Here is a 23,599-nt window from a genome sequence, read left to right on the forward strand (position 1 = left end):
CTTTACATTCCATTGTAAAATAATATTATTATCATAAAGCGAATGTTTTGTAACGTTATATTTCTCTTTATGTAGGAGCACATTAGTTTGTAAAGTTTTGTAGTTATTTTCGAATTTAACATCTATATATTCCAATTTATTGAGGCTGCTTTGAAGCATTTTGCTGTGATGCCAAAAAATGTTTTGTTAAACATTTCTTTCGTTAAGTTTTTATTACTTTTTTATTATGATTATGCAATAAGTTTTAGTGCAATATTTAGTTTTTAGCTTTTACAATGTTGTTTACTTTTATGCAATTTAATGTTTTCATTAAAATTTAAAATTATAAATAAAAGTGTCTTTCATTTCTTACTTTTTATTTTCAGTGTCTTCATCCTTGAATTGTCTATAATTATTATTATGTATACATTTAACTAGGTACTAATTAATTATAGAATGGATTGTACGTAACCCAATGGGCCCTCTGTTGTTCCTTGTCACTTTGATGTGACGTGAACAGGGACTTGTATACTTCACTTGTTTTTGGATCTTTGGCAATACTGTAGTCCTTTTTGGTCTTCTTGTATGATGGATCTTGTTCCAGTTGGGTGGGAAAAGCTCGCTTCGATGAGCCAAAGTGGCCTCGGGCTTGTTTGTTTGGATTGAACTTGGGTAGCGACAGTGGTATTGTGTCCATTTCTTTTTTGATACCACTGCCACCTGGCTGCGGTTCGGTTTCTGTTTTGACATCTGATGAAGCTGATGATGATGATGTTTGAGTGCAAGGAGTTGATGGTTCCTCTTTAACCTCCGTTTTTTCTGCTTTAGATTTCTTTGTTTTTCTGCTTGCAACTCGTATGGCCATTTTCTCTTGCATTTTAACAATATCCTCATCTGTTCCATTCAGGACAACCACATCATTATCTGTAAATGGCTGCTGGCACTGAAACAAGTGTTTAGAATAATTAGCATTTTTAGATATAATATTGTAACAGTCATCCATACTAATGTTATAAATGCGAAAGTGTGTCTGTCTGTCTGTTACCTCTTCACGCCTAAACCGCTGCACTGATTTAGCTGAAATTTGGCATGTAGATACTTTGAGTCCCGGGAAAGGACATATGATACTTTTTATCTCAGAAGAATTTATGGTCTAGTATTAGATAATATTAAAACAAAATAATCACAGTGATTCAATTGAGTTACATAATTATTTAGTTAGCTTATTTATTCTAGAACAGAGTGAATGCAATGTTGCATAATTTGATAAAAAATGTTAACTAACCATATGACAGAGATTCTGTTTGACCTCCTTTAGTGCACGCTCTGCAAGGACACAGCCGCAGCTCCAGAGGAAGATGAAGCGGAACTTCCCCGTCATCTCCAGCCCACTGATGGGGCAGATGTATGGGGCGCTGCTCTCTGTCGCACCCTCAGCATGCTCAGTCTTCTTGTAGGCGGGATTATTTATCAATTTCAAGTCCTTGATATCCTGTAAAATGCGGAAGAAACCAATCAGTACAAGCAAAGTTATGACTCTGTTTAGTAGAATGTCGTTATAAAATTGAAATCTGTTATTGTATTGTAATTGATAGGACCATAATATTAGTGATATTAACATTGTTTAAGATGTATCAACATGCTAAAGTCATTTTTAGGAACTTTTCAGGAGTGACACGATTTATGTGGTGACAGAACTTAACAATAAGATATTGTCAATTGCGCAACATTAATACGATTTAAACTACCTTGAGGTTTTTGATGTGGCTAATAGACACTGGTTTAGTTTCCTTGTCAAGTAATGATTCAAGTACAGAACTCTTGCTGTAGAGCCTTCCCAAGCCGCACGCGACGATAGGCTCTTGCAAAGGCTGCTGTGTCAGCGCACAATTACGCCACTTAAACGAACGCTCGGCATCTTTATCTTTCTGAAACGTAAATTTTGTAATAGAAATAAGAAAACGTTCTTACAAGGAATACATGACCAAACAAAGCATTAAAAATTTACCTGTTCTGGTTTCTTCTTCAAACGAACGAGTTCGTCCCTTCTTGGTATAGTACCACCATCACAACCCATGATGGAAATTTATAATGTATGAATAAATAAGAAATTTCAATTCTTTTGCAGCACTAAAAATGCTAAAAACAACAGCAGTACCCTGAGCAAATTTAAACTAGTAACACAGATTACTACACAGATTACTAGTATATATATTTTGTAGACAGATATGCGTCTTAGAAGAGTTTGACGGCTCACGAATTGACATTTGACGTGACAGCTAGCGCCATCTTTTTTTTTCTTATAATGGCACTTCGGCTATAACCATGGCCAGTGTCGAGTATAATATTATGGCGGGAAAACAATATTCTTTAATACAATTTTTTCTATATTATCGTCAGGTCAGTCAGGTCTAAAGTCTAGTCAAAGTCTAAATATAAAGTCAAGAAGTCAAGTCGGTCGATTCAGTAAAGTGGTAGACGCTTTACTGAAACTTTCGATGGAGTTTTGGAGGGAACACAAAAGAGCACGTTTCTGGTTATTACATCACTTTCCCACACTTGTGCACGATAACGAATATCTAATGGTTAATATCTTACCAATATTACACATTAAAAACCCAGATAACACAATTTTAGGAAAATAACATAAAAACACAACATCACCATTTCACATTCCCGGCAAAACTCCAGCGCCATCTTAAATTGGGGCGATAACGTGACGTCAGAACCACAGATTAGTCACAACCACAGATTAGTCACAACTCACAACACAAAAGTCAAAACACAAGTGACAACTGACAGTTTGTTTTTTTATCGTGAATAGATTTTTGTAGAAGTCAAGAGTGTAGACTGTAGAGTGTACACTGTACAGTGTAGACCTTATTGTGGTGACTGGTGTCTAAACTGTCTACTGTCTAGCCGTGTAGACCGTAGACGAAGACCAATAAAATAGGTTTTATTCATTATTGTTCCTGACGTGATTAAGAAATGTTAATCTCGATTGTCGATACCGAGTGGTGAGTACCGAGAGTCCAGAGGCGAGTCTTGAGACCGACATTGGTTTGGATTTTTGGAATAGCCGTGTGAGTTTTGACTTCTTGTACGTTTTGTACCTACTGACCTACATCACTTTTAACAAAAAAGTAAATATGTCAGCATCACCTGTCAGATATTGTCTGTCAGCCATGAGTCAACTGTCAACATACATGTGACTCTGACATAAGACTAAACAAATTGTATTTTCAATAGATTTATTACAAAACAATTGTTTTCTTACAAATTTTCACTGTTACGCCTCTCTTTGTTTTATTAAAACATGCCAGAAGAAAATAGTGACGAAGAAAGGGTACCCCCCAATGGGTCCGATTGTGAGACTGAAAATGATGAGGTTACAGAATCCACGACCATGAATTTAAAGAAGAAAAAAAAGAAACGAGGCATTATTTACCTCTCCACTATTCCGCCTTACATGAATGTAGCCAAAATAAGAGAAATTTTTAGCCAATTTGGCGATATCGGCAGAATATATTTACAATCAAGTAGCAGTAAGTTTTTGAGGTTATTTAAGTACTTTTAGGTTTCATTTTTGATGATCTAACGTGGATCTAACCATATTAATATTATTTTGATTTCAGAACCCGGTGAGAAAAGGAAACGTGTTCCTAACCAGTTCACAGAAGGCTGGGTAGAATTTCAAAAGAAAAAAATAGCAAAGGCAGTTGCTGCCAATCTGAACAACACAAAAATTGGAACTAGAAAAAAATCTAGATACTATGATATGCTTTGGAATATTAAATATATCCCCAGATTTAAATGGATTCACCTAAGCGAAAGATTAGCATATGAAAAGGCAGCCATGAAACAAAGATTACGAGCTGAAATCTCACAGGCTAAGAAAGAAGCTTCATACCTTCAAGCAAATGTTGAGAAGAGCAAAAAAATTAAGAAGAAAAAAATGGCGGAAAACAACAGTTCTTAGGTTTTGTGTCTAAATATAACAAATAAAATTTTGGCTAACAATATTCTGTATCATTTCTAAGATGTTATTTGCACAAAAATTTGTTGAGCAATATTATTTAAATATATTTGTGATCTAAGTATAAAATTAAACAAAATTTAAATGTCACAAATTTTTTTTTGTTCAATCAGCAGACTCTGTTATTAGTTGAATTTGATTTTTCCGCTTATAATTTCCTCCACCCTCATTCTTTGGCTGGATGTCAATGGGTCAGGAGTTAGTTTTTGAATGTATCGCCTCGGTGGTATCTTGTGGGAGAGTATACCCTGGGAGAACTCACGATGGACTCTCACACCATCCAGAGCAAGAGGCTGCAACCTCTCAAAACTCTGAAGTTCTCTCATAAATTGTCTGGTTATTTTGACTTTTGCCCAATGATAACGATGGCGACAGACCACACGGCTGGAATAGTAAGGAAGAAAATTATGGCAAATATCTACTATATGTAGAGACTATGGCAGACAGTAAACAGCAGAGAACTTAGTCAAGTTTGATATACATAAGCCAAGACAAAATTCAGGTGTGTAGGTACGTGGTAGGTACTCACTAATCAAGATCTAGCTTAGAGTAGGTGGGATATATGCTGACATCAGACCGTTCCAGCTCTGGGAATCCAGGGTAAATTGGTATTTTTCTCTTTGTTGTCATGGCTGTCTCACCTTTATTTATATCTGGCTTGTAAAATGTAAATATTAAGGTAAAATGTAGCAAGGTTAGTTGGACTTGTGTTTACACTGAAGTTGTTATTACCTTGGAAACCAATCATAGATAATAATTAGCAGGAATTACCTACAGAGTATATGGATTATAATCGCTATATAAGCATGAGTTCATTCCTTTTGGCTGTTCCTGATTTAAAGATCTGTATAATATATAAAATAAAAAATAATGAAGAATATCATGCTTTACATACACTTACCCCGCATTCTATTTGATGTTAAAAATGATCAAACCGCTCAAAATGCCTCCTATTTTAAGCGTTTTGATTGTTTTTAACATCAAATGGAACACGGGGTTAGTAATATTAAGTTAAATGTCAACCTGCTTTATCTTGAATACTTTATTCTGTTACTACAAAAAAGGTTTTTTTTCCTGCGGTCTATTCCATAATATTATCTGTGCCAAAATTCGTCCAGACTCCAGTATCTTCATGGTCTATATGCGAATAACAATATTACGATAGAAAACATCTTATTTTAAACACTGTTGATTGAGTTATCAAGAAAATGAAATTAAAACCATTAAATAAACAATTTATTGATAATATTAACTACTGCATATACTTTCCTAGTGTTAGATTGCAGATTATTTAAATAAACTCGGTAGCTCAGGGGCTCGCAGTGATCGCAGCAAGACGGCTCTTGCACACACAGTCATTAAATTGATTTACAAGCACTGAACACACCAGGGATTTGTTAGGGTTTTGGGAATAACATTCCAGGACCTGAAAACGAGTAATACATTTTGAATTAAAAATTTAAACAAACATAAAACAAGTCATAAATAAACAAGTCAATAATTTGCTAAGCTTTACATACTTGTGATGTCTAATACATAGCTTTGTTTAATAAAATTCTTTTTATTAATCAAGATCAAATAACAATGGCATTGCATACACCAAATAAATAAATTAACCCTTCAATCCGCAAGCGGCAGCCGGCTGCCATATAATAGCAATTGAAAATCTATTTGTGTCTGTGATACTCACAATGGAGGTGTTAATATACACATAGAAAAAAGCATATTCTAAGAAACTTTAATTCTTTTACTGAGAAAAATAATTTAGTGGGAATCAGGAGTCAATATTTTATTAAAGCATAAATAATGTAAAAATGTAAAGTTACCTTAGCTTTTTCTTCTTGGCATGGAGGTAGTTTGGTGGCGATTTTATCTGCTTTTACCAATTCAAATAACTCATTTGCTTCTTTAAGAGTTTTCTGGTATTCTATGTGCATTCCACTATTAATTTTTTCATGGGCCCTCTTCAAGTTTTCTATGCGGTGCACCCAATAAGCTTCTTCTGCTGCATGCTTTTGTGTATCATATACTGGAGGTGGTGGCGCATACTGCTGTGGACTTGGTTGTTCGATTTTCTAGAACATTAGCGTAAACATGTAGACTTAAATTGGTTTTTGCGGTTCACTTTTGAAGGTTATATTATGTCAAACAATGACTCGAAGATGTAAGAATTTTAGGCAAAACTGCTCCAAATATTTCGGTAATAAAAACATCTCAACACAGGTTAGTTTACAGTCTTGACACTAATTTATATTATGTAATATTGTAATTTACTTACATTTGCACTGAGTTGTGATTGTATTCGGTCTAATGCTTCTTGAGACACTTGTATGGCGTTATCGTTGTCGACACTAAGCTTTCGAGTGCTTTGTGAGCCTCCCATGGTAAATAAATATCATAAATTTATGTTTTCATCGGCAAATATTATCTCAAAAAATCATTTTGAGTTTTGACAATTTACGGTAACCAAAGAGCAAAGATGGAGCAAAGACTATTTTTTTTTTTTTTTTCATATAATGGCACTTCGGCTATAACCATGGCCAGTGTCGAGTATAATATTATGGCGGGAAAACAATATTCTTTATACAATTTTTTCTATATTATCGTCAGGTCAGTCAGGTCTAAAGTCTAGTCAAAGTCTAAGTATAAAGTCAATACAGTCAAGAAGTCAAGTCGGTCGACTCAGTAAAGTGGTAGGACGCTTTACTGAAACTTTTGATGGAGTTTTGGAGGGAACACAAAAGAGCACGTTTCTGGTTATTACATCACTTTCCTACACTTGTGCACGATAACGAATATTTAATGGTTAATATCCTACCAATATTACACATTAAAAACCCAGATAACACAATTTTAGGAAAATAATATAAAAACACAACATCACTCTTTCACATTCTTCCAAAAAACCCCAAGACTATTTTTGGAAAATTGACATCTGTCATTATTTTTTTTCACTTAATTATTTTTACAGTCACAAGCTAAAAATGGTTGGTCCATAGCTTCAAGGTTTTTACTTTACTAGTCTTTTTAAAGGCTTCCAAAATTTAAATATAAAATCGGATTTGATAAATAATTTAAAATTGATATTGGGTATGTAAGGGCCATAAAATAATTAAATTACTTTTAGCTCCATTACAAAAAAACCGTATGTACAGTCTGTCAAAAAAGTCATGAAATTAAAAAGTGGCAACATCGTAGTGTCATCCCTTTTTTCTTAGATTGATTTGAAAGGGATGACACTACGATGTTGCCACTTTTTAATTTCATGACTTTTTTGACAGACTGTAGTTTGCACGTTTTACAACAGATGGCAGCGCTTATAACAAAGTTATACTTTTAATTTTTATATTACCTATTGTGCGCTTTATACTTAATTTTGGACGTGGCGGTAATATCGTGGACGTCCGCGGTAAAACGATATACAGTATGGAAATATATGAAGACGCTCTTAAATTTCCGTCGACGATAACTTTTTAACGTGCACGGAGGACATCTCACATTACGGTTCACGACGTCTACTGCACTCTTCTGAACCGCACAAAATGTCCGCGGTGGCCGGTGCGTAAAATCACAAAAGGGCATTTAACGTAGGTACCCAACGCTTTATTGTGAAAGTCGGCTTCCACGATAACGTGACGCCCAGAATTATAAAAGCGCACATGACGAGTGACGCTGACGACTAACGAGTAGAGATCCGTGCTCCGGTCAGTCCGGCCTCCGACATATACCATTATTATTTATTACCATTTACCATATTAATATTATTATCCGATAAACTGAGTTAACCGGAGAAAATGTCGTACATACTGATATTATTTAGGGTAAATAACATTTTTTATTCGGTAATTCCCCGTGAAGGTGCCTCTTCACAAATATCTATGCTGGCCATGTTGGCCCACTACAAGCCATGATGGCGGACGTTGGCCAGTGGATTGCCATTTGCCAGGCAGTAATTAAATATAAATCGTAACTGTAGGCCACAGTCTAAGATGGCTGCAGTGGGCCATCGTGGACCATTGTGTACCCCAGTACACAGTACACAGTGATGGATAGCTTTATGATACTAGAATAGATGACTAGTCTTTTATTATTATCGAAGGAGAGACGAGAGTCGATGCCGAAAGGGGAAAGGCTGAACACCTCCATCGACTTCATTGTCTTTCGAGTCAGATTTTAGAAAAAAAGAAGAAAATATCCGGTTGGACTTGAAAACCATGAAGACTTACTTTACAGTGCGATAGCGCAATCATAACTTGAGTGTTTCATTAGCTTTTTTAGATTTTTTAGAAAATGTCATTTTATTCGTGTTTTATCGAATACCGAGCAAAGCTCGGTCAAACAGCTAGTATATCTTTAAACGAGTAATTCTTGTATATATTGGGATATCTCTAGGAATCATTTTTAGAAAATGTCATTTTATTCGTGTTTTATCGAATACCGAGCAAAGCTCGGTCAAACAGCTAGTATATCTTTAAACGAGTAATTCTTATATAAATGGGATATCTCTAGGAATCATTTTTAGAAAATGTCATTTTATTCGTGTTTTATCGAATACCGAGCAAAGCTCGGTCAAATAGCTAGTATGTCTCTATGTTGGGTTAGCCGCCAACACAACCGAGTGTCTCAACTCTTGAGAATAGAGTTCACTCTCAAGACATCATGAAGGAGTAGCCTAGTAGCTGCACCACTTTGGTGTAGATTTAGTAACAAGTGTAATTTTCCATTTTAGGGTTTATTTTCTGTAAAATAGGATTTTTTAAATTAACCCTTTCGGATTAATCTGACTCATTTGACTCGAAGGACCTAATACGACTCATATTTTATGCTCGGTTTTTAACGTTTTTTGTTCGTTAACCAATTAAAAGCTCTATAGCGAGTAGATAAACTTCTGCAAAAAAATCCCAAAAAAACGGCCTAAGGTGTATTTAAGCCATGAGTTTTGGCTGATTCAGATGTATTTTATAGTAAAAAATACGTGTGACACTCGGAGACAGCCGCGGTAAAGCTAATTGCATATAGCATTTTTATCAACTTAAACAATTATAATTCGCGTTTAGTTTTTTTTCGTTCCGGAATTTCAAATCAATAGTTTAAAAACTTCCTGTGTTCACAATCAACATCCTGAAGCCCCGCTTATAATTCAAATCTTCAACCACATTCGGGTGTTGTCCAATAATTTGGCGAGCTGCGGAGCTACGGGGGAGGGGTATGGCGCGATCTGCGGGGGGCGGGGGTGCGGGGGTACAAAAACTGACCACAATGGGCTTAGCATAACCGGTCCGGCCGGTCCCTACTATCATCCACCGCCATACTTTCTTCTGTCTGATCGGCGCGCGACGCGGCTCGCTACAACTTAAATTGTAGAACCCTCGACCGCTTCATTTAAAGTCTCAGGCTGGCTGGCAGTGCTGAGACTCTCAGCACTTCGTTTCATATTTTGATTTTAATGTAAAAATAAATTAGAATGTACACCAAGTTGATATTCTATTCCTTTACCGTGTTGTTAATTATACGTGACTTGTAACATATTATCATTATAGTCACCCAGAGTTTAGGCGCAGTTATGCCAAATACATTTCGCTCATAAGTTGATAATCATGTAAGACTTGGCTCATGGCTCATGGCTGGCTTCACACCACGTCAGTCTGGCCCCGTGGTAAGTACCTGAAGGACTTGTGTTACAGGTACCAGACAACGGATATTTATTTAATACTTTTTATACTATACATATATTTAAGATTTTTTATTATATGATACACATATTTAATACACATCCATGACCCAGGAACTTTGAAAAACGTTTTGTTCCGTCGGCGGGATTCGAACCCGCGACCCCCGGCTTGAGCTACCAACGCGCTCACCACTAAGCCATAGAGGTCGTCATTCGTTATGTCAGATAAGTTGTATTATCTGTCTGATAATACAACTTATCTGACAGATCATACTCTATACTCTATCAGTCAGCTGTCAGATAGTTATTGATAGCCTATCCGGCACTAGCCAGTAAGTAGTGAAACAGGCCCTAAGTAATATATAAGACGGTACAATAAAGTTTTTTTATATTATGATCAGTGATCACTGCAGTGAACACGGTAGAGGTGGAGACATAAAAGGACTTAAAAAATGGAGGTCTTACCCTCAGACCAAATAAAAAGCCAAGACAGATTGCTGCGAACAGCGAAATGAAGACGATCAAAGTACGCCAGTTGTGTATGTACATGTTTACACCCACAAGCGTACGTATAAACGAAAGTACGCCAGTTTTCGTCAGGCGCCATTTTTATTTGGTCTGAGCTCTTACCAGATATTTTCCTTATGATACCTCTTAAGGTCAATAAAACGAGACATTTAGGGCCTGTTTCAAAACTTTCTGATAAGTGCCGAGGCTATCCACCATTAAGTGGTGGATTGCCTCGGCACTTGACAGAATATAGAGTATGGAGATTCTGTTAAATAAATTGTTATAGGTAGCCTATCCGGCACTTTATCAGGAAGTGGTGAAACAGCTGCCCTGAGGCTCTAGATTTCGACAAATACATACATGCACACACTCAAAAACATAACCCTCCTAAGCCTTGACACAGTCGAGTAAACTTAACTTATAAGTTTTAATATTATTGTAAGCCGCGTCGCGCTTACCAGCTCGGGCCCAGCGACTCACGCGCTTCGCGGGCCAGCCTCCGTAGCGATACCTACTGATCGTTTATTTTAAAACATGATACAAAAAAAACCTGACTCTCTATTTAAAAGGTGTAGCTCTACTTTTATACTTTTTTTAAATGCCGAATATCTGCCAATTTTTAGAGAGAAACGACATTAGTTAAAGAGGCAGCCAATTACCTAATTCCAAAGTTTGAAGCAGCGAACAAAGACTTCGATTTTCTACGTTATGTACGAGTATCGCAGAGCCAACATAAACTTTTGCAGGGTCCATGCATTGCTGACTAGAGGAAATCCCTGAATTTAGCCAAATTAACATTCTTATTAGTCAAAAAAATATAAAATTCAGCGATTCCTTTATTAAATTCAGAAAATTTGCTTTAAGAATCTTCCCAAGCCCCATCTCAACAAAAACCCATTAAAAATCTCTCGGTGTGAACGCACCCTTAATTACCAAAGTTACTTGAAATTATTGTAAAGATAACACACCCTCATCATTAGGTTCAGAAGTCAGAACATAATTTAATTTACATTTACAAAGTTCGGTTCGGTGTAAGTGGTCCAACTTTTGTAAATTACATTTATAAAATCGACTTCCAAAGAAGATTTTGGAAGTTTATAAATACTCGTTAGTAGAGATAATGAGGATCATGTAATTGTATTACTATGGAGGACAAGGCCCTGTTAATATCGTCTGGACTTTTTTAAGGGTACGAAGAATTCAAGAGGGTAACGATTTCGGCATATTTTTTGTATTTATTCCATAGTAGTACCAAAATAATTACTTAATAATTATTATTTATATTATGTTACTATATTTAGTTATCTGTTACTTCTTTAATTGAAGAGAACATTTTTCACGTCATGATGGTGTGTAATATCAGCTAGAGGTTGTCTAAAACTTCGTTTGTACTTTGTGCAACTTTTCATATACAGTACCTACATTTGTCTTTGAAAATCCTTTCTCGGGACACACCTTCATTAAAAAGTCATCAAAATTGGTTCAGCGATTTAAGAAAGAAACAGAGAGGTAGACATTATTTCGGATTCATAGCAATAGTATTGTAAAACTTTCTTTAAAAGTTTTAACCGCCACACAAAGGTACAAACTCCAGCTCAGCCATTATTAGTAAACGCCTGCCCGCTCTAAATTCATTACAGTAAATAGTTAGTGCTAGTAATTACTCAGGTCTTGTAGACGTCTAGATTTAACGACCTGGCTCAGACGGTAACCAAACTATATTACAGTGCTGGCTGCAAACTATATTTCAAAAATACATAAAATATGGTACGTCGCAAATGAACTGGTTTGGAACTCTACTCTGGAAGATTTGAAAAAACCTTTAATTACACAAACCGCATAGTGAGTTCGATTTTCAAAATTTTTACGGAATAATGCCCGGCTTTTAACGTTTTTTTTACAGAGGTTTGTCTATTCTCTACTGCTCTTGATTGGGTCAAACCAATCAACAACGTCGTTGAATAGATAAACTTCTGTCAACTCAGAGTTCAGAAACCAGGCATATACATAGGCGAAATCTATTAAATATTGCTTATTTAGAATAAAGCTAGATTATATTTTACTCCATATCTAAAAACTAGAGGCAAACTTAGAGAAAATCGCAGGATAGACTGACGATTTGAAGATGGTGGTGGTAGGATGGGACCTACACAGGATCGGGATTTTTTAAATATAAAATCAGGTGGCAAATGAGCAAACGGGTCACCTGATGGAAAACAACTACCGTCGTCCATGGACACTCGCAATATAAGAAGAGTTGCAGATTCGTTGCCGGCCATTATGATGGTTGATGCTCTTTGGGGCAGGCCTTTTTCATGATGGGGACATCGGCTGGGTATGTGGACTCCCAAGGCGTAGGGTCTACCTACTTTTAGCAGTAGATGCCTGATGATGTAATGTAAAGAGTGGTGTAATACCACACTAGCTGCAATCAGCTAGGATGTTGTTTCAGAGTATTCTCTGAATCTATCCACGGACATCGTTGTAATCACAGCGACGGACAGTATTATTACCGACGAGATCGAACAACAATCGATTTTCTACCTGCCCACTGAGCTGCGTCTTCTCACCCCTGTCTACAAAGAAGTCATTAAAAAACCACATTAAATCACGTGTTCACCCTAAATTAAACTCTGTCTCGTAGAATCAAGGTTTAAAATGGATCGGTGGGGTGGGGGTCAAAATATTTTATTTATCTTAAAAAATGAGAGTCATTGGAATGATGGGCACAGGTGCTGCGGTAAAAAAGGGATCGGGACGATTAATATTGTTGGAGTTGGACCCTCGCCCGCTTCGGGTTTATTCGGCTGATTTCAATGTGGTTAGGTTAGGACCTTTGTTATTGAAGACGTGAGTTGAAGAACACGATAACTAACATTTTGTAACATGCGGACATTTACTAATTTTTTCCCTCGTAATTGGAACAAACCTTGTAACTTACCTTTTTTCTCTTTTTTGTTACCTTTGTCAACTGATTTGTGTAATAAAGAGTTTTTTATTTATTTATTTCATCAACTGGATAAAATATCTGGCTACACGTAAAATACACAGTGTTTTTTTTTATTTCAAATTATTTTTCTGGTCCTAAAGCCTCCATTTATGCAAAAAACGGCAACTTATTACTGTTATTGTGTTCTTCCACTCACGTCTTCTATTGTTAGTTTTATGCGACTTGTTATCACCGCCTCTTCACGTTGACGTATTGGCCAATACTACTGATTTCGAACGTGTAGAGAGGCATATTGGCCCATCGATGGTGCATGATGTAGACTTTTCGCAATCATGGTAAACAATTTTCAAAACATTCAAACTAAATGCTTCAAACATAATATAAAATATTGCTGCAGGCAGTATAGAAGTACTAAAAATCAGTTGCGTTACATTATTACTTTTGGATATAATATACAGATATAAGAGATCTTAGAATTTCCGACATTACGTTACCTATGTAGAAGTCGGTTACTTTCTGACCTTTTTACTTTTTAGTTCAAATAAGTATATATTTCCATTTCCGTTCATCTCTAAGTACTTATATCTACTTCTCAGTACAACTGATAACATTATAAAAAAAAATCAATTTAAATGTTCCATTGTGTATTGTTTAGTAGTGTTGTGGCGGTAGGTGGCCTGTTACGTCGGCCCCGTCGGCCCATTTGTCAGCAAATATCATCCAAATGTGTTTGAGGATCGAACTTGTTCTGTATTTTATTTTGAATTTCTATACGCTGTGCAGATTGTGAATTTTAAATTGTTTGTAGATTCGGTCACAATAGACATTTCTGTCTACTCTGATTCGGTTTTCGAACACAAGTATTGTTTATGACTTGAATTTCGAACATAAGATCTATGTGCAATTTGCACAACATAAATAACACACAGTAGTTCATCTTCGTAAATCGTACTAGATTACCCGAAACAGACAAGGAAATTAATGAATGAATCTCCGTTCCCTAAACTGGTATAATGTTAGAAGTTTTGGAGCCCCTGCAGTAGAGTCTCGCTTAACACATGGACAAGTTTACGACGTTATACTTACTGCATTGCTACTTCAAGTTCTTTGAAATAATTTTCATGTATGTGTGTGTGTGTGTGTGTGTGTGTGTGTGTGTGTGTGTGTGTGTGTGTGTGTGTGTGTGTGTGTGTGTGTATGACTGCACATCATCGTAATATTTTTTTAAAGACTAGATGACGCCCGCAATTTTGTTGCATCTAAATTCGTTTGTTGCGCAGAAATCCTGAATTCAGACATACTATCCTAGGTATGTCCTTTCCCGTGTCTCAAAGTATCTCACCATACCCATTTAAATCGGTTGAGGTATAACTGGTATAAGCGTGAAGATTGAAGACGTATCTAACAAACAGATAGACAGACACACTATCACATTAATATCAGGGTAAAGACTTACTGTATGATAATATTACACTGTGGTTTTACCGTTATAATTATGCAGTACCGTACGAGCCCTTGACATTCCGCGCATCCACAAATTAGTTCGAAATTCAAACCGTCTCCGCTGCTGCGGTTGAGTTTACGCGTTTTATACCGCATACCGCAAGTGATTTTATTTTACAAATGCTAGCTCTAGACTTTAGACGACTAGGTTTGTGATGTATTTTTTCAGATTGTTAACCACATTAAGATCGTTTCAAATGTATTTCCTTGCTGGTGTGTCACATAAGTAAATAAATTAAATAAATAAATAAATAGAGGCTAGACTCACAGTCTAGGTTTTAAATTGACTCTTCTACTAATAATGACAATATTCTTAGGCTCTCTTAATAAACTGCTTGATATATTGATGCCAATTTAGTTTTTTTCCTTGTATCCCAATAGTATAAGTACTTAGATATTATATGGGTTTAAGATGATCTGATATAATTTTTTTATTACTTTGATATTAAAAATGCGTAGCACTTTTTTTGGTTTACCCACGCTTAATAATTAATTAGTATCCAGTGTTGCCAACTTTTTTTTTACTAACCCACCAAATTCAGCAGCGTAAACCACCAGAAACCGCTAAAACCTAAATGGCCTCTCAAACCACCAGAATTCCACTAAATAACGTAAAGACAACAACAACCTACCTGAATATAATTTGAAAATAATACTACAACAACGTCATTATTATTATGAAATAATTAATTTTGTTACTACAATAAGGAAAACTTTAGTTACCTATGTACCTATGTATAACTTATAAGTAGGTACTTAACTAAAGATTAAAGATGAATGTCTTTAGACGAATCATTGTCATTTACTTGTTCAGTTTGTGAAGAATAAATTTCTTTAGTTCTAATTTTTGTAATACGGTATTTGGTATTATGTTGTTATTACAGCATATGCCTTCGCGTGCTAACCTTGCAGTTTGCACGAAAGAAAGGCGATCAAACTTCATCCGGTTTCTCTGTTAAGTCTTGACAACATTCATCATGCTAAATAATCGCTCTATATCAGCGTCAGAATGCGGCAAAACGAATAAAGATAATAATAGTATAATTAAGTTTCCAGTGTGCGTCTTCAAGGGTTACAAACATAATAAAAAAAACTAGTGGTTTAACGTCGAAGCTACCACTAACTTAAATAATCTAATCCACTAAGAAATCCACTAGCCACTAAAACCAAATTTTTCCCGCCGAAAGGTACGTCTAAACCACCAGATCTAGTGGAAATTCCACTAAGTTGGCAACACTGTTAGTATCTCAAGTGAAAGTCTTCGATTTATTTGAGAATAAAATAATAAATGTCGATCTTTACGTCTTTTAAGGACCAAAATTTTCACAATATACGTCTCATTACGCTCGGGCCCGATTCTTTTACCGCGAATATCGCTGCTATCGCTGGCTGTCTCACTCGCACGTACACAAGCTGTATTGTACGCGAATGAAACAGCTACTGATCGATATTCGGGGTATGAGAATCGGGCACCTAGAGGGTAACATACAGAAGAAATCGAACCCTTTGGAAACGAAAACTTTAACAATCACCGCTTCCATATTGAAACCTGATATTACCCGAGCAACATTGTTTCACAACGTGATTCGTTTGCGATCACTCAATTTTTAACCCTAAACTACATGATATAGGGTTTAGTTTACAACGTATAGTATGGTTCCACCGAACATTGTATCTAAACACGTTTTTTTGCATTGTAATTCACGTTTATAAGTATTAAGGTATTTTTATTAGAAGCCATAAGTCAGGCAATTATAATAAAGTTGAGTGTAGGTCTCAATAAGATTGCTTTCCTTGCTTCCAATAAGTTTTATTAAAATATGTTTACGCCTTTTAAACCTGTTAAGAATTATATTATCTACGAGCTTTTGCCCGCGGCTTCGCTCGCGTTAAGAAGTATTATTACATACAAACTTTCATCCCCTATTTTGCCCCCTTAGGGGGAGAATTTTTTTAAATCCTTTCTTAGCGGATGCCTGCGTCATAACATCTACCTGCATGCCAAATTTCATCCTGATCCGTACAGTGGTTTGGGCTGTGCGTTGATAGATCACTATGTCAATCAGTCATTCACCTTTGAGTTTTATATATATAGATATAGAAGATATAAGATTTAACCAATTTTGGGTTATCGCACCTAGAGATAATATAGGTAATAAAATTTAACTTAACTTTAATTTAATAAACATTTTGGCAGAAATTGCATTAAGCTTATGTCAAAAATCTTGATTACATTATAAAAGTTAAATGAGTCCGACAGTAGTTTAAGTTTCGGACGAGCTTTCTTTAAAGAAATTATGACATTTGTTTTCACGAGAGTTTTTAGTTAGACTTGACAAACACAACCATTTTGTTCGTTCTTTGCTTTAAATATAAACTAGCCACTATTCTAACCACTAGGCGAGTCAGAACATTTCGAAGTACGATAATTTTTAACTCATTACATGGATTGCGCCATAACTAATTAACGTAAATGACTAGTAGATTGGACAGTACCAGTCATTGGAAAAAGCACAAAAACCCAATATTTATTAATGTTGCTTAAAAATTTCCAAAAAAATTAAGTAAAAGAACGCCTGTTTTTAAAGAAAAACAGTCAGTTTTTAAAGCAACATTAATAAATATGGTGTTTTTGTGCTTTTTCCAATGACTAGTACTGTCCAATCTACTAGTTATTTACCCTATTATTATTATTTTGTATCACAAGTTAAAAGTTATGTACAACCTTACGTTAGTATATCAGCTAGTTAGTACACCAGTATAGTTTCCAACATCATACAAGTAACTCTTCAAGTCTACACAAATTGTTTGTAGAATCGATTTTCGAACACAAGTATTCCATAAGACTTGAATTTCGAACTGAGCTATGTGCAATTTGCATAACATAAATAACATACAGTAGACCATCTCTCTTCAAGTCCAAACACTGTAGAGTGTAGATAGAGCAGTAAGCAGTGGGTACACATCAATTAATTCAGACGAAGTCGCGGGAGGTAGTGGCAATGTTTGCGCTCCTCGTTAAAAGCTCTCCGTGTGGTGCGGACCGTAGCTGTTATACTGGTTAAATATATTAAGCTATACGAAGATATGTTAGCGCTATAATATTTATATTTTACTAGCTTTATCCCACAGTAATGCCTGCGTGGATTAAAACAACTGCAAGGCATTGTATCTTCCTCCCTTAGGGACGTTATTTAAAAAAGACTGTGTTAATGGTTGCCTACATTTAAATATTTACTTAATGAGATTTTTATTTTAATATTTTTTTTATGAAAATGATCTTTACTTTACTAATGGTATTCGAAGTAGGTTCTTTATTTGATTGCTTTTTGCGTGAAAGTGTAACGAATGAACTTACATTAAGATATTAATATTATTTGAAACGAGGCCTTTATAGGCTAGTTATACTGATCCAGTATATCAAATACGAATACATTTTAACGCTATCATCTAAATATATTTTATACGGCCTAAAATAACAATCCTGTTTCGACGATGCTTTAAGTGCGAAGAGTGAGGATGGAAGTAAAATAATGTATGATACGTATATTTATGTATGATTATAATAATAAAGTGCTTTTGTCTGTACATTGTACTGTCGATAAATGTATTCATATTATATAGATGGCGAACCTACGTTAATATTTGGTTGGTTGATAAGTCAACTTTAGTCACAGTGAACGTTAATAACTAATACTACATCCATGGTAAATCGCAATATTTCGATAAGGCTTTCCATCACCTGAGTGTTTAGTCAAAAATACATTCGCCAGTTTCGATAGCCAAGTTAGATGTCAAAAATTTATGGGATATAATATTTGACATAACGCATCGTAACTCGTAGGTGCCATGACAATTAACGATTCATACAGCGAAGTTCGCTATCGAAACTGACGAATGTATTTTGTTGTCTAGGGGGCCTGATCAATTAGACCGTAAGTCCACCATTTGCCTGTACCACCATAGACGGACGAGTCGAGACCGACTGCAAGATATGGTTGCCGCACGGCTGCAGTTTCCATACTAATATTAAATTCATATCCGCAATACACGGACCGCTCGAGCAGTCGCTCTGCGGTCGAGTTTCGCCGTACGGTCGAACAGCAAAGGTATGTATGGTCAACTGCATGATGCATGTCGTGTTGCAGTCCGCTCTGGAGCAGCAGTCGTTCCCGACTGCAACTTGTGGTCCGTCTGTGGCCAGTCTATGAATCAATAATTTCTTTGATAGTACCTAATGTATTCGCTGATATAAATGAGTGTATACTCATTATCTTCACAGTCTATCTTCTAGCTCAATATTATATCTTCAGTCTGTAGGTGACCGGGCTAACGTAATGAAGGATGATGGTGCAGGTTCGATCCCGGGCACTTAGCGCGCGTGAACGAGCGGTCAAACACGCATCACCACTCTATCACGCTGTATCAACATAACGAAATAGCCCTACTGTCTCCTGAGTAGGGCGTCTTCCGTTTCAAATCTATACTATAATAACAGTTATAATTTATTCATGCGTTAAGACAATACACATTAAAACTAACAATTTTACAAAATTTTGACACCACTACAATTTAAAAAACAAACTAATACAGTAGGGCCTCGATAGTCCAAAAGCTCGACACCCAAAATATATTATACCCTGTTTGCATGTGCGGATGATGTTCGGATTATAGTATGTAGACATTTTTTAAGGCATTTTTGGATGTCGAAGCCATAATAAAACGCACAAATATACAGTACAAAGATATGTACGTATGACAAAATGGTGGAATAGCGCATGGGGCGGTCAAAAACAATACGTGTTGTCTAACTCGGCAGTCGGCACTAGAATGCGGCGGTGCGGCTGCGGGAGTAATATTTTGTGCGAGGGAAGGGAGTATAAAGGTATTCGGATTAGCTGGGTTTCCGACTATCGAGGCCCTACTGTATTATAAATACGAAAGTGTGTCTGCCTGTGTGTTTGCTTGCTTGCTTGCTTCAAACAAAACAAAAACTTGATCAAAATCGGTCCACACGTTTGGATGCTAAGATGCCACTGACAGAAACACGCACGTATACACAGAAAAACTCGCCAGCTGAAGTAAGGTAATTAATAAAAAATACAACATCTACCGAAATGTAACATCTCTAGCAACCATATTTTATCCAAATAAATATCATTTCATTTCATTTCAACAAAAAATACCAAAATTTGCGACCTGACTATTAATTAGATATTATTAGTATACTCTCTGACACACTATGATAATCCTATAACTCATGGTAGACATTTGTATAGTATCACGCGATACTTATTTGGTACGGGGCGTAGGATGTGCAATAGACTTTAACTCGCGTCGTGTCTAGGTCTGATTCTATTTTGTATTTGACGACCTCTGTGGCTCAGTTGGTGGGTTGTTGGTAGCTCAAGCCGGGGGTCGCGGGTTCGAATCCCGCCGACGGAACAAAAAAAGTTTTCAAAGTTCCTGGGTCATGGATGTGTATTGAATATATGTATCATATATTTAATAAAAAATAAAAATCTTAAATATATGTATAGTATAAAAGTATTAAATATATTATTTCCGTTGTCAGCGGGGCTAAAATGGTCACATTTAGCAATTCCTCTCAATCAATTCAGCAAATGAATTGTCAAAACTGTCAAATTGACAAATGTCAAATCAGTACAAAAATACAAAAATGAATTGCAAGCAGAGTTGCATTTTGCGATTTTAGAAAAATGAATCATATCATGATTCTTCAAAGCGACCATTTTAGGCCCGCTGGTACCCGTAACACAAGTCCTTCGGGTACTTAGCACGGGGCCAGACTGACGTGGTGTGAAGCTTCCATAGATATTATTGTTTTATTTTATATGATACTAGATGACGCCCGCAACTCCGTTGCGCCAAAACTCGTTAATCGCGTGGGAACCGTACATTTTTCCGGGATAAAAAGTATCCTATGTCCTTTCCCGAGACTCAAAATATCTCCATATCAAATTTCAGCAAAATCGGTTCAGCGGTTTGAACGTGAAGAGGTACCAGACAGACAGACAGGCAGACGGACAGACAGACAGACACACTTTCGCATTTATAATATTAGTATGAAAGTATGTATATTAAGTACTTATGGATAATGGATATAGCCCGATATTTAGATTATAGACTTACTAAAAGTTAAGATTACTTACCAGAGAAAAAAGTATATCTTGAGACTTGAGCAACAATTGAATTTTAGTCTACCACATAACCATGATTAGGTACTATATAGCTACTTATTAGTATGTATTTAGTGTCCATTGCTTCTGACTTTACCAATTATGGTAAAGTCAGAAGCAATGGACACTAGTAGTTATTAAACTACTGTAGTTGTAATATTATCTACAACAGAATGCCTGTATCTAATCTATGGCAAAGACATAAAGCTAATTTTTGTAGAAATTCAGAGATAAAATAATTATTATAGTGTCCTAGACGCCTAGATCAACGGTAGATCAGGCGGGCCGCGGTCCGTTTGCGGACCGCGAAATATTGTAATGTATTTAATATCAAGTATCAATTAATACATAGATAAGGTATATGTATACCTTTATTAATTAAAATATTTTTAAGCTACATAGGACAAGTGTGTCTTTTTCTGGAACTCGTTAAAATTTTCTCACAGTATCCGGATCCCACCTAAAATTACTTGCCGACCCCTGGTCTAGAGCCTTAGCATTATATTCTGTGGTAGATACCACAGAATATAGACCTCTCACAGGACAAACTCAACGAAACTCTCATCAGCAGTATTTCCGGAAAAATACGACCTGCAATCCTTCAAGAAGACCGCGTATTCTCTCTTAATTCATCAAGCCCCATACGGGCACCGGTGACCTTTTTTCCATAAGGTGACCCGTTTGCTTCCTTATTTAAAAAAAAGGGTAATTTTTGTAGACTCAGAGGTAAAATAAATCTGAACGGTCGAGGTCGTAAGAACATGGCGTCGTCGATGACGTCACGTGCGCGCGCGCACGCGTTCAAGTCTTTTGTATGGAACTGCAAAAAAAACTGTCCGTCAACTGCCTATGAATCAGTTTTCCCGATGGTACTACAATATAAAATGTATGCATGAATAAAACAACTGCATGTAATGTGCAAACTTAAGCTTTAATAAAGCAAAGCTTCTAAAGTGGTAAAGAGACTTTTTTAAATGTATGTATATTCTCAATTTATTCGACTGTTACTTTTAGTTATGTAGACTGTAGGTATGATTCAGGTAGACTGTGTGTTTTTAATAAAATAATAATATATTTCATAAGGAAAATCTCGGTTCACTCTTTGGTTGAGTGCTAACTTGAGTAAGTACGAAACTAGGTATTCTTTAGAATCATTCGATTTTCATTGCTCAAGTAGGATTTCAACTATTCAATACGTTCAATATCTTCTTAATTTGATGGAAAGTCAAGTGGAGTCGAGTGGTCTGAGTGTTGGTTGATGTCATGCGCGTGCGCAGTGCGCCCGTTGATGTCTTTTATACTTGACGATCAGTCTAAAGAAATCGTCGCGTTCCTATCTACAAAATTTCATATTATGAAACTAGCTGACTCGGCGTACGTTATTTTACTATATTATACTACATTATACATTTATAGCAATGTTTCTCGCCTCCTGAATCGCTCTATTTATTTAAAATAATCTATTGAAAATTTCAAGTGCATAGCTGGTACCATTATTGATTACGAGTAAAAAAGGCCAAAAAAATTACGTTTTGTTGTATGAGAGCCCCCCTTAAATATTAACTTTATTTTATTTTTAGTATTTGTTGCCATAGCGGCAACAGATATACACAATCTGTGAAAATTTCAGAAGTCTAGCTCTAGCGGTTCTTGAGTTACAGCCCGGAGACAGACGAAGTCTTAGTAATAGGGTCCAGTTTTTACCCTTTGGGTACGGAAGCCTAAAAAACAACATAAAAATCTTCTACTTTGTCTTGAAGATCTAAGCATTAAGCATAGGGGCAGAACGTGGAAAGCGTCTTCGTTTGATGACGTGTACTATATATTGACGTCAACATTTATGTTATTTGTCATAGTATAACCCATAGACATAATATATACTGTCGGTATAACCATAAACTCCTAGTATAGGTAGTAATTAATAGTTGTAGACAAGCGGATGAAAACTGTTTTTCGGTGGTAAAATGAGTAATCAAATTCGATGAAACACTGGTAAAAAACACACATACCTAATGTGATTCAAACAGTGGAGAATGTAGTTCCAAGAAGTGTAGGTTAAAGACTTTTGAAAAAACACATACTTATATATAGTTTACTTATATAATGTTGAAATAATATTCTATTTACGAGTATTAAGTTTATTTCCAAATGACAATTTGATTAAGGATTTTTTAAAATTTTCCAATTCATATATATATGAGTCGTCAGAGCATATAATATTATCTATGTACCTAGTGTGTTAAGTACTTTGACTTAAATTATAGAAAATAACATAAAAACTTTAACGATCACGGTTAAAACATGTGCACTGAAAAGTATATAAATTATAACAGAAATGTTTTTTAAGCATGGCCGGGTGATTTCGGTAAAAAAGAACTTTTTGAGACTTCAGAACCGATCTCAAAATGTTTAATGTTGGCTAAATTGCGCTTAAAACTTCTTTAAGTGTCATCGAAAAATGAATTTAATAAAATTTTTGGTGGTCACTTAAAGACCTTTAGAAGAGAGTTTAGAAAATTATAGAAATTAGAAAAGTTGAGGACAGTGTCCGTTTAGAGTTATTAGCTTTGGGACCTTTGTACCGACGATACTGGGAGTTGGGACCCATTTACTTGCGAAGATTGTAAGCGTTCAAATTCGAATAAATTGAGTTGGATCTTTCAACGACCGATCTTCAACATCACTCCTTGATTTGAACAATAAAACCAAGAGCCTGCCATGTTGCAGTTTCTAACTTAACGGACGAAGAT

General features: G+C 35.8%; 3 protein-coding genes across 3 annotated transcripts; 1 reads left to right on the forward strand and 2 right to left on the reverse strand.

Moving 5' to 3' along the window:
- Positions 1 to 345: 345 nt before the first annotated feature.
- On the reverse strand, positions 346 to 2,139 carry LOC121730243 (replication termination factor 2). The gene is made up of 4 exons (XM_042119206.1): positions 1,988 to 2,139; positions 1,728 to 1,907; positions 1,265 to 1,471; positions 346 to 922 (listed from the first exon to the last, which is right to left on the reverse strand). The coding sequence occupies exons 1-4, from the start codon at positions 2,054 to 2,056 to the stop codon at positions 425 to 427; spliced, it is 954 nt and encodes a 317-aa protein (XP_041975140.1). The 5' UTR covers positions 2,057 to 2,139; the 3' UTR covers positions 346 to 424.
- Positions 2,140 to 3,184: 1,045 nt separating this feature from the next.
- LOC121730309 (pre-rRNA-processing protein esf2-like) lies at positions 3,185 to 3,999 on the forward strand. The gene is made up of 2 exons (XM_042119294.1): positions 3,185 to 3,524; positions 3,615 to 3,999. The coding sequence occupies exons 1-2, from the start codon at positions 3,296 to 3,298 to the stop codon at positions 3,956 to 3,958; spliced, it is 573 nt and encodes a 190-aa protein (XP_041975228.1). The 5' UTR covers positions 3,185 to 3,295; the 3' UTR covers positions 3,959 to 3,999.
- A 1,234-nt stretch (positions 4,000 to 5,233) lies between these two features.
- On the reverse strand, positions 5,234 to 6,496 carry LOC121730265 (MICOS complex subunit MIC19). The gene is made up of 3 exons (XM_042119242.1): positions 6,294 to 6,496; positions 5,842 to 6,090; positions 5,234 to 5,441 (listed from the first exon to the last, which is right to left on the reverse strand). Exons 1-3 carry the CDS (start codon positions 6,396 to 6,398, stop codon positions 5,325 to 5,327), a joined length of 471 nt encoding a protein of 156 aa, XP_041975176.1. The 5' UTR covers positions 6,399 to 6,496; the 3' UTR covers positions 5,234 to 5,324.
- Positions 6,497 to 23,599: the final 17,103 nt, after the last annotated feature.

Source organism: Aricia agestis, chromosome 9 (assembly GCF_905147365.1).
Source record: "Aricia agestis chromosome 9, ilAriAges1.1, whole genome shotgun sequence".
Classification (NCBI taxonomy): Eukaryota; Metazoa; Arthropoda; class Insecta; order Lepidoptera; family Lycaenidae; genus Aricia; species Aricia agestis.

Bases quoted from the DNA above. Each gene is read 5' to 3' on its own strand.
- LOC121730243 (XM_042119206.1), bottom strand. From the start codon at position 2,056: ATGGGTTGTGATGGTGGTACTATACCAAGAAGGGACGAACTCGTTCGT. The intron at 1,472-1,727 runs GTAGTTTAAATC...CGCATTTTACAG, and splicing joins GCCACATCAAAAACCTCAAG to GATATCAAGGACTTGAAATT. The intron at 923-1,264 runs GTTAGTTAACAT...CACTTGTTTCAG, and splicing joins AACAGAATCTCTGTCATATG to TGCCAGCAGCCATTTACAGA.
- LOC121730265 (XM_042119242.1), bottom strand. From the start codon at position 6,398: ATGGGAGGCTCACAAAGCACTCGAAAGCTTAGTGTCGACAACGATAAC. The intron at 6,091-6,293 runs GTAAGTAAATTA...CTAATGTTCTAG, and splicing joins AATCACAACTCAGTGCAAAT to AAAATCGAACAACCAAGTCC. The intron at 5,442-5,841 runs GTAACTTTACAT...ACTCGTTTTCAG, and splicing joins GCCAAGAAGAAAAAGCTAAG to GTCCTGGAATGTTATTCCCA.
- LOC121730309 (XM_042119294.1), top strand. From the start codon at position 3,296: ATGCCAGAAGAAAATAGTGACGAAGAAAGGGTACCCCCCAATGGGTCC. The intron at 3,525-3,614 runs GTAAGTTTTTGA...TTTTGATTTCAG, and splicing joins ATATTTACAATCAAGTAGCA to AACCCGGTGAGAAAAGGAAA.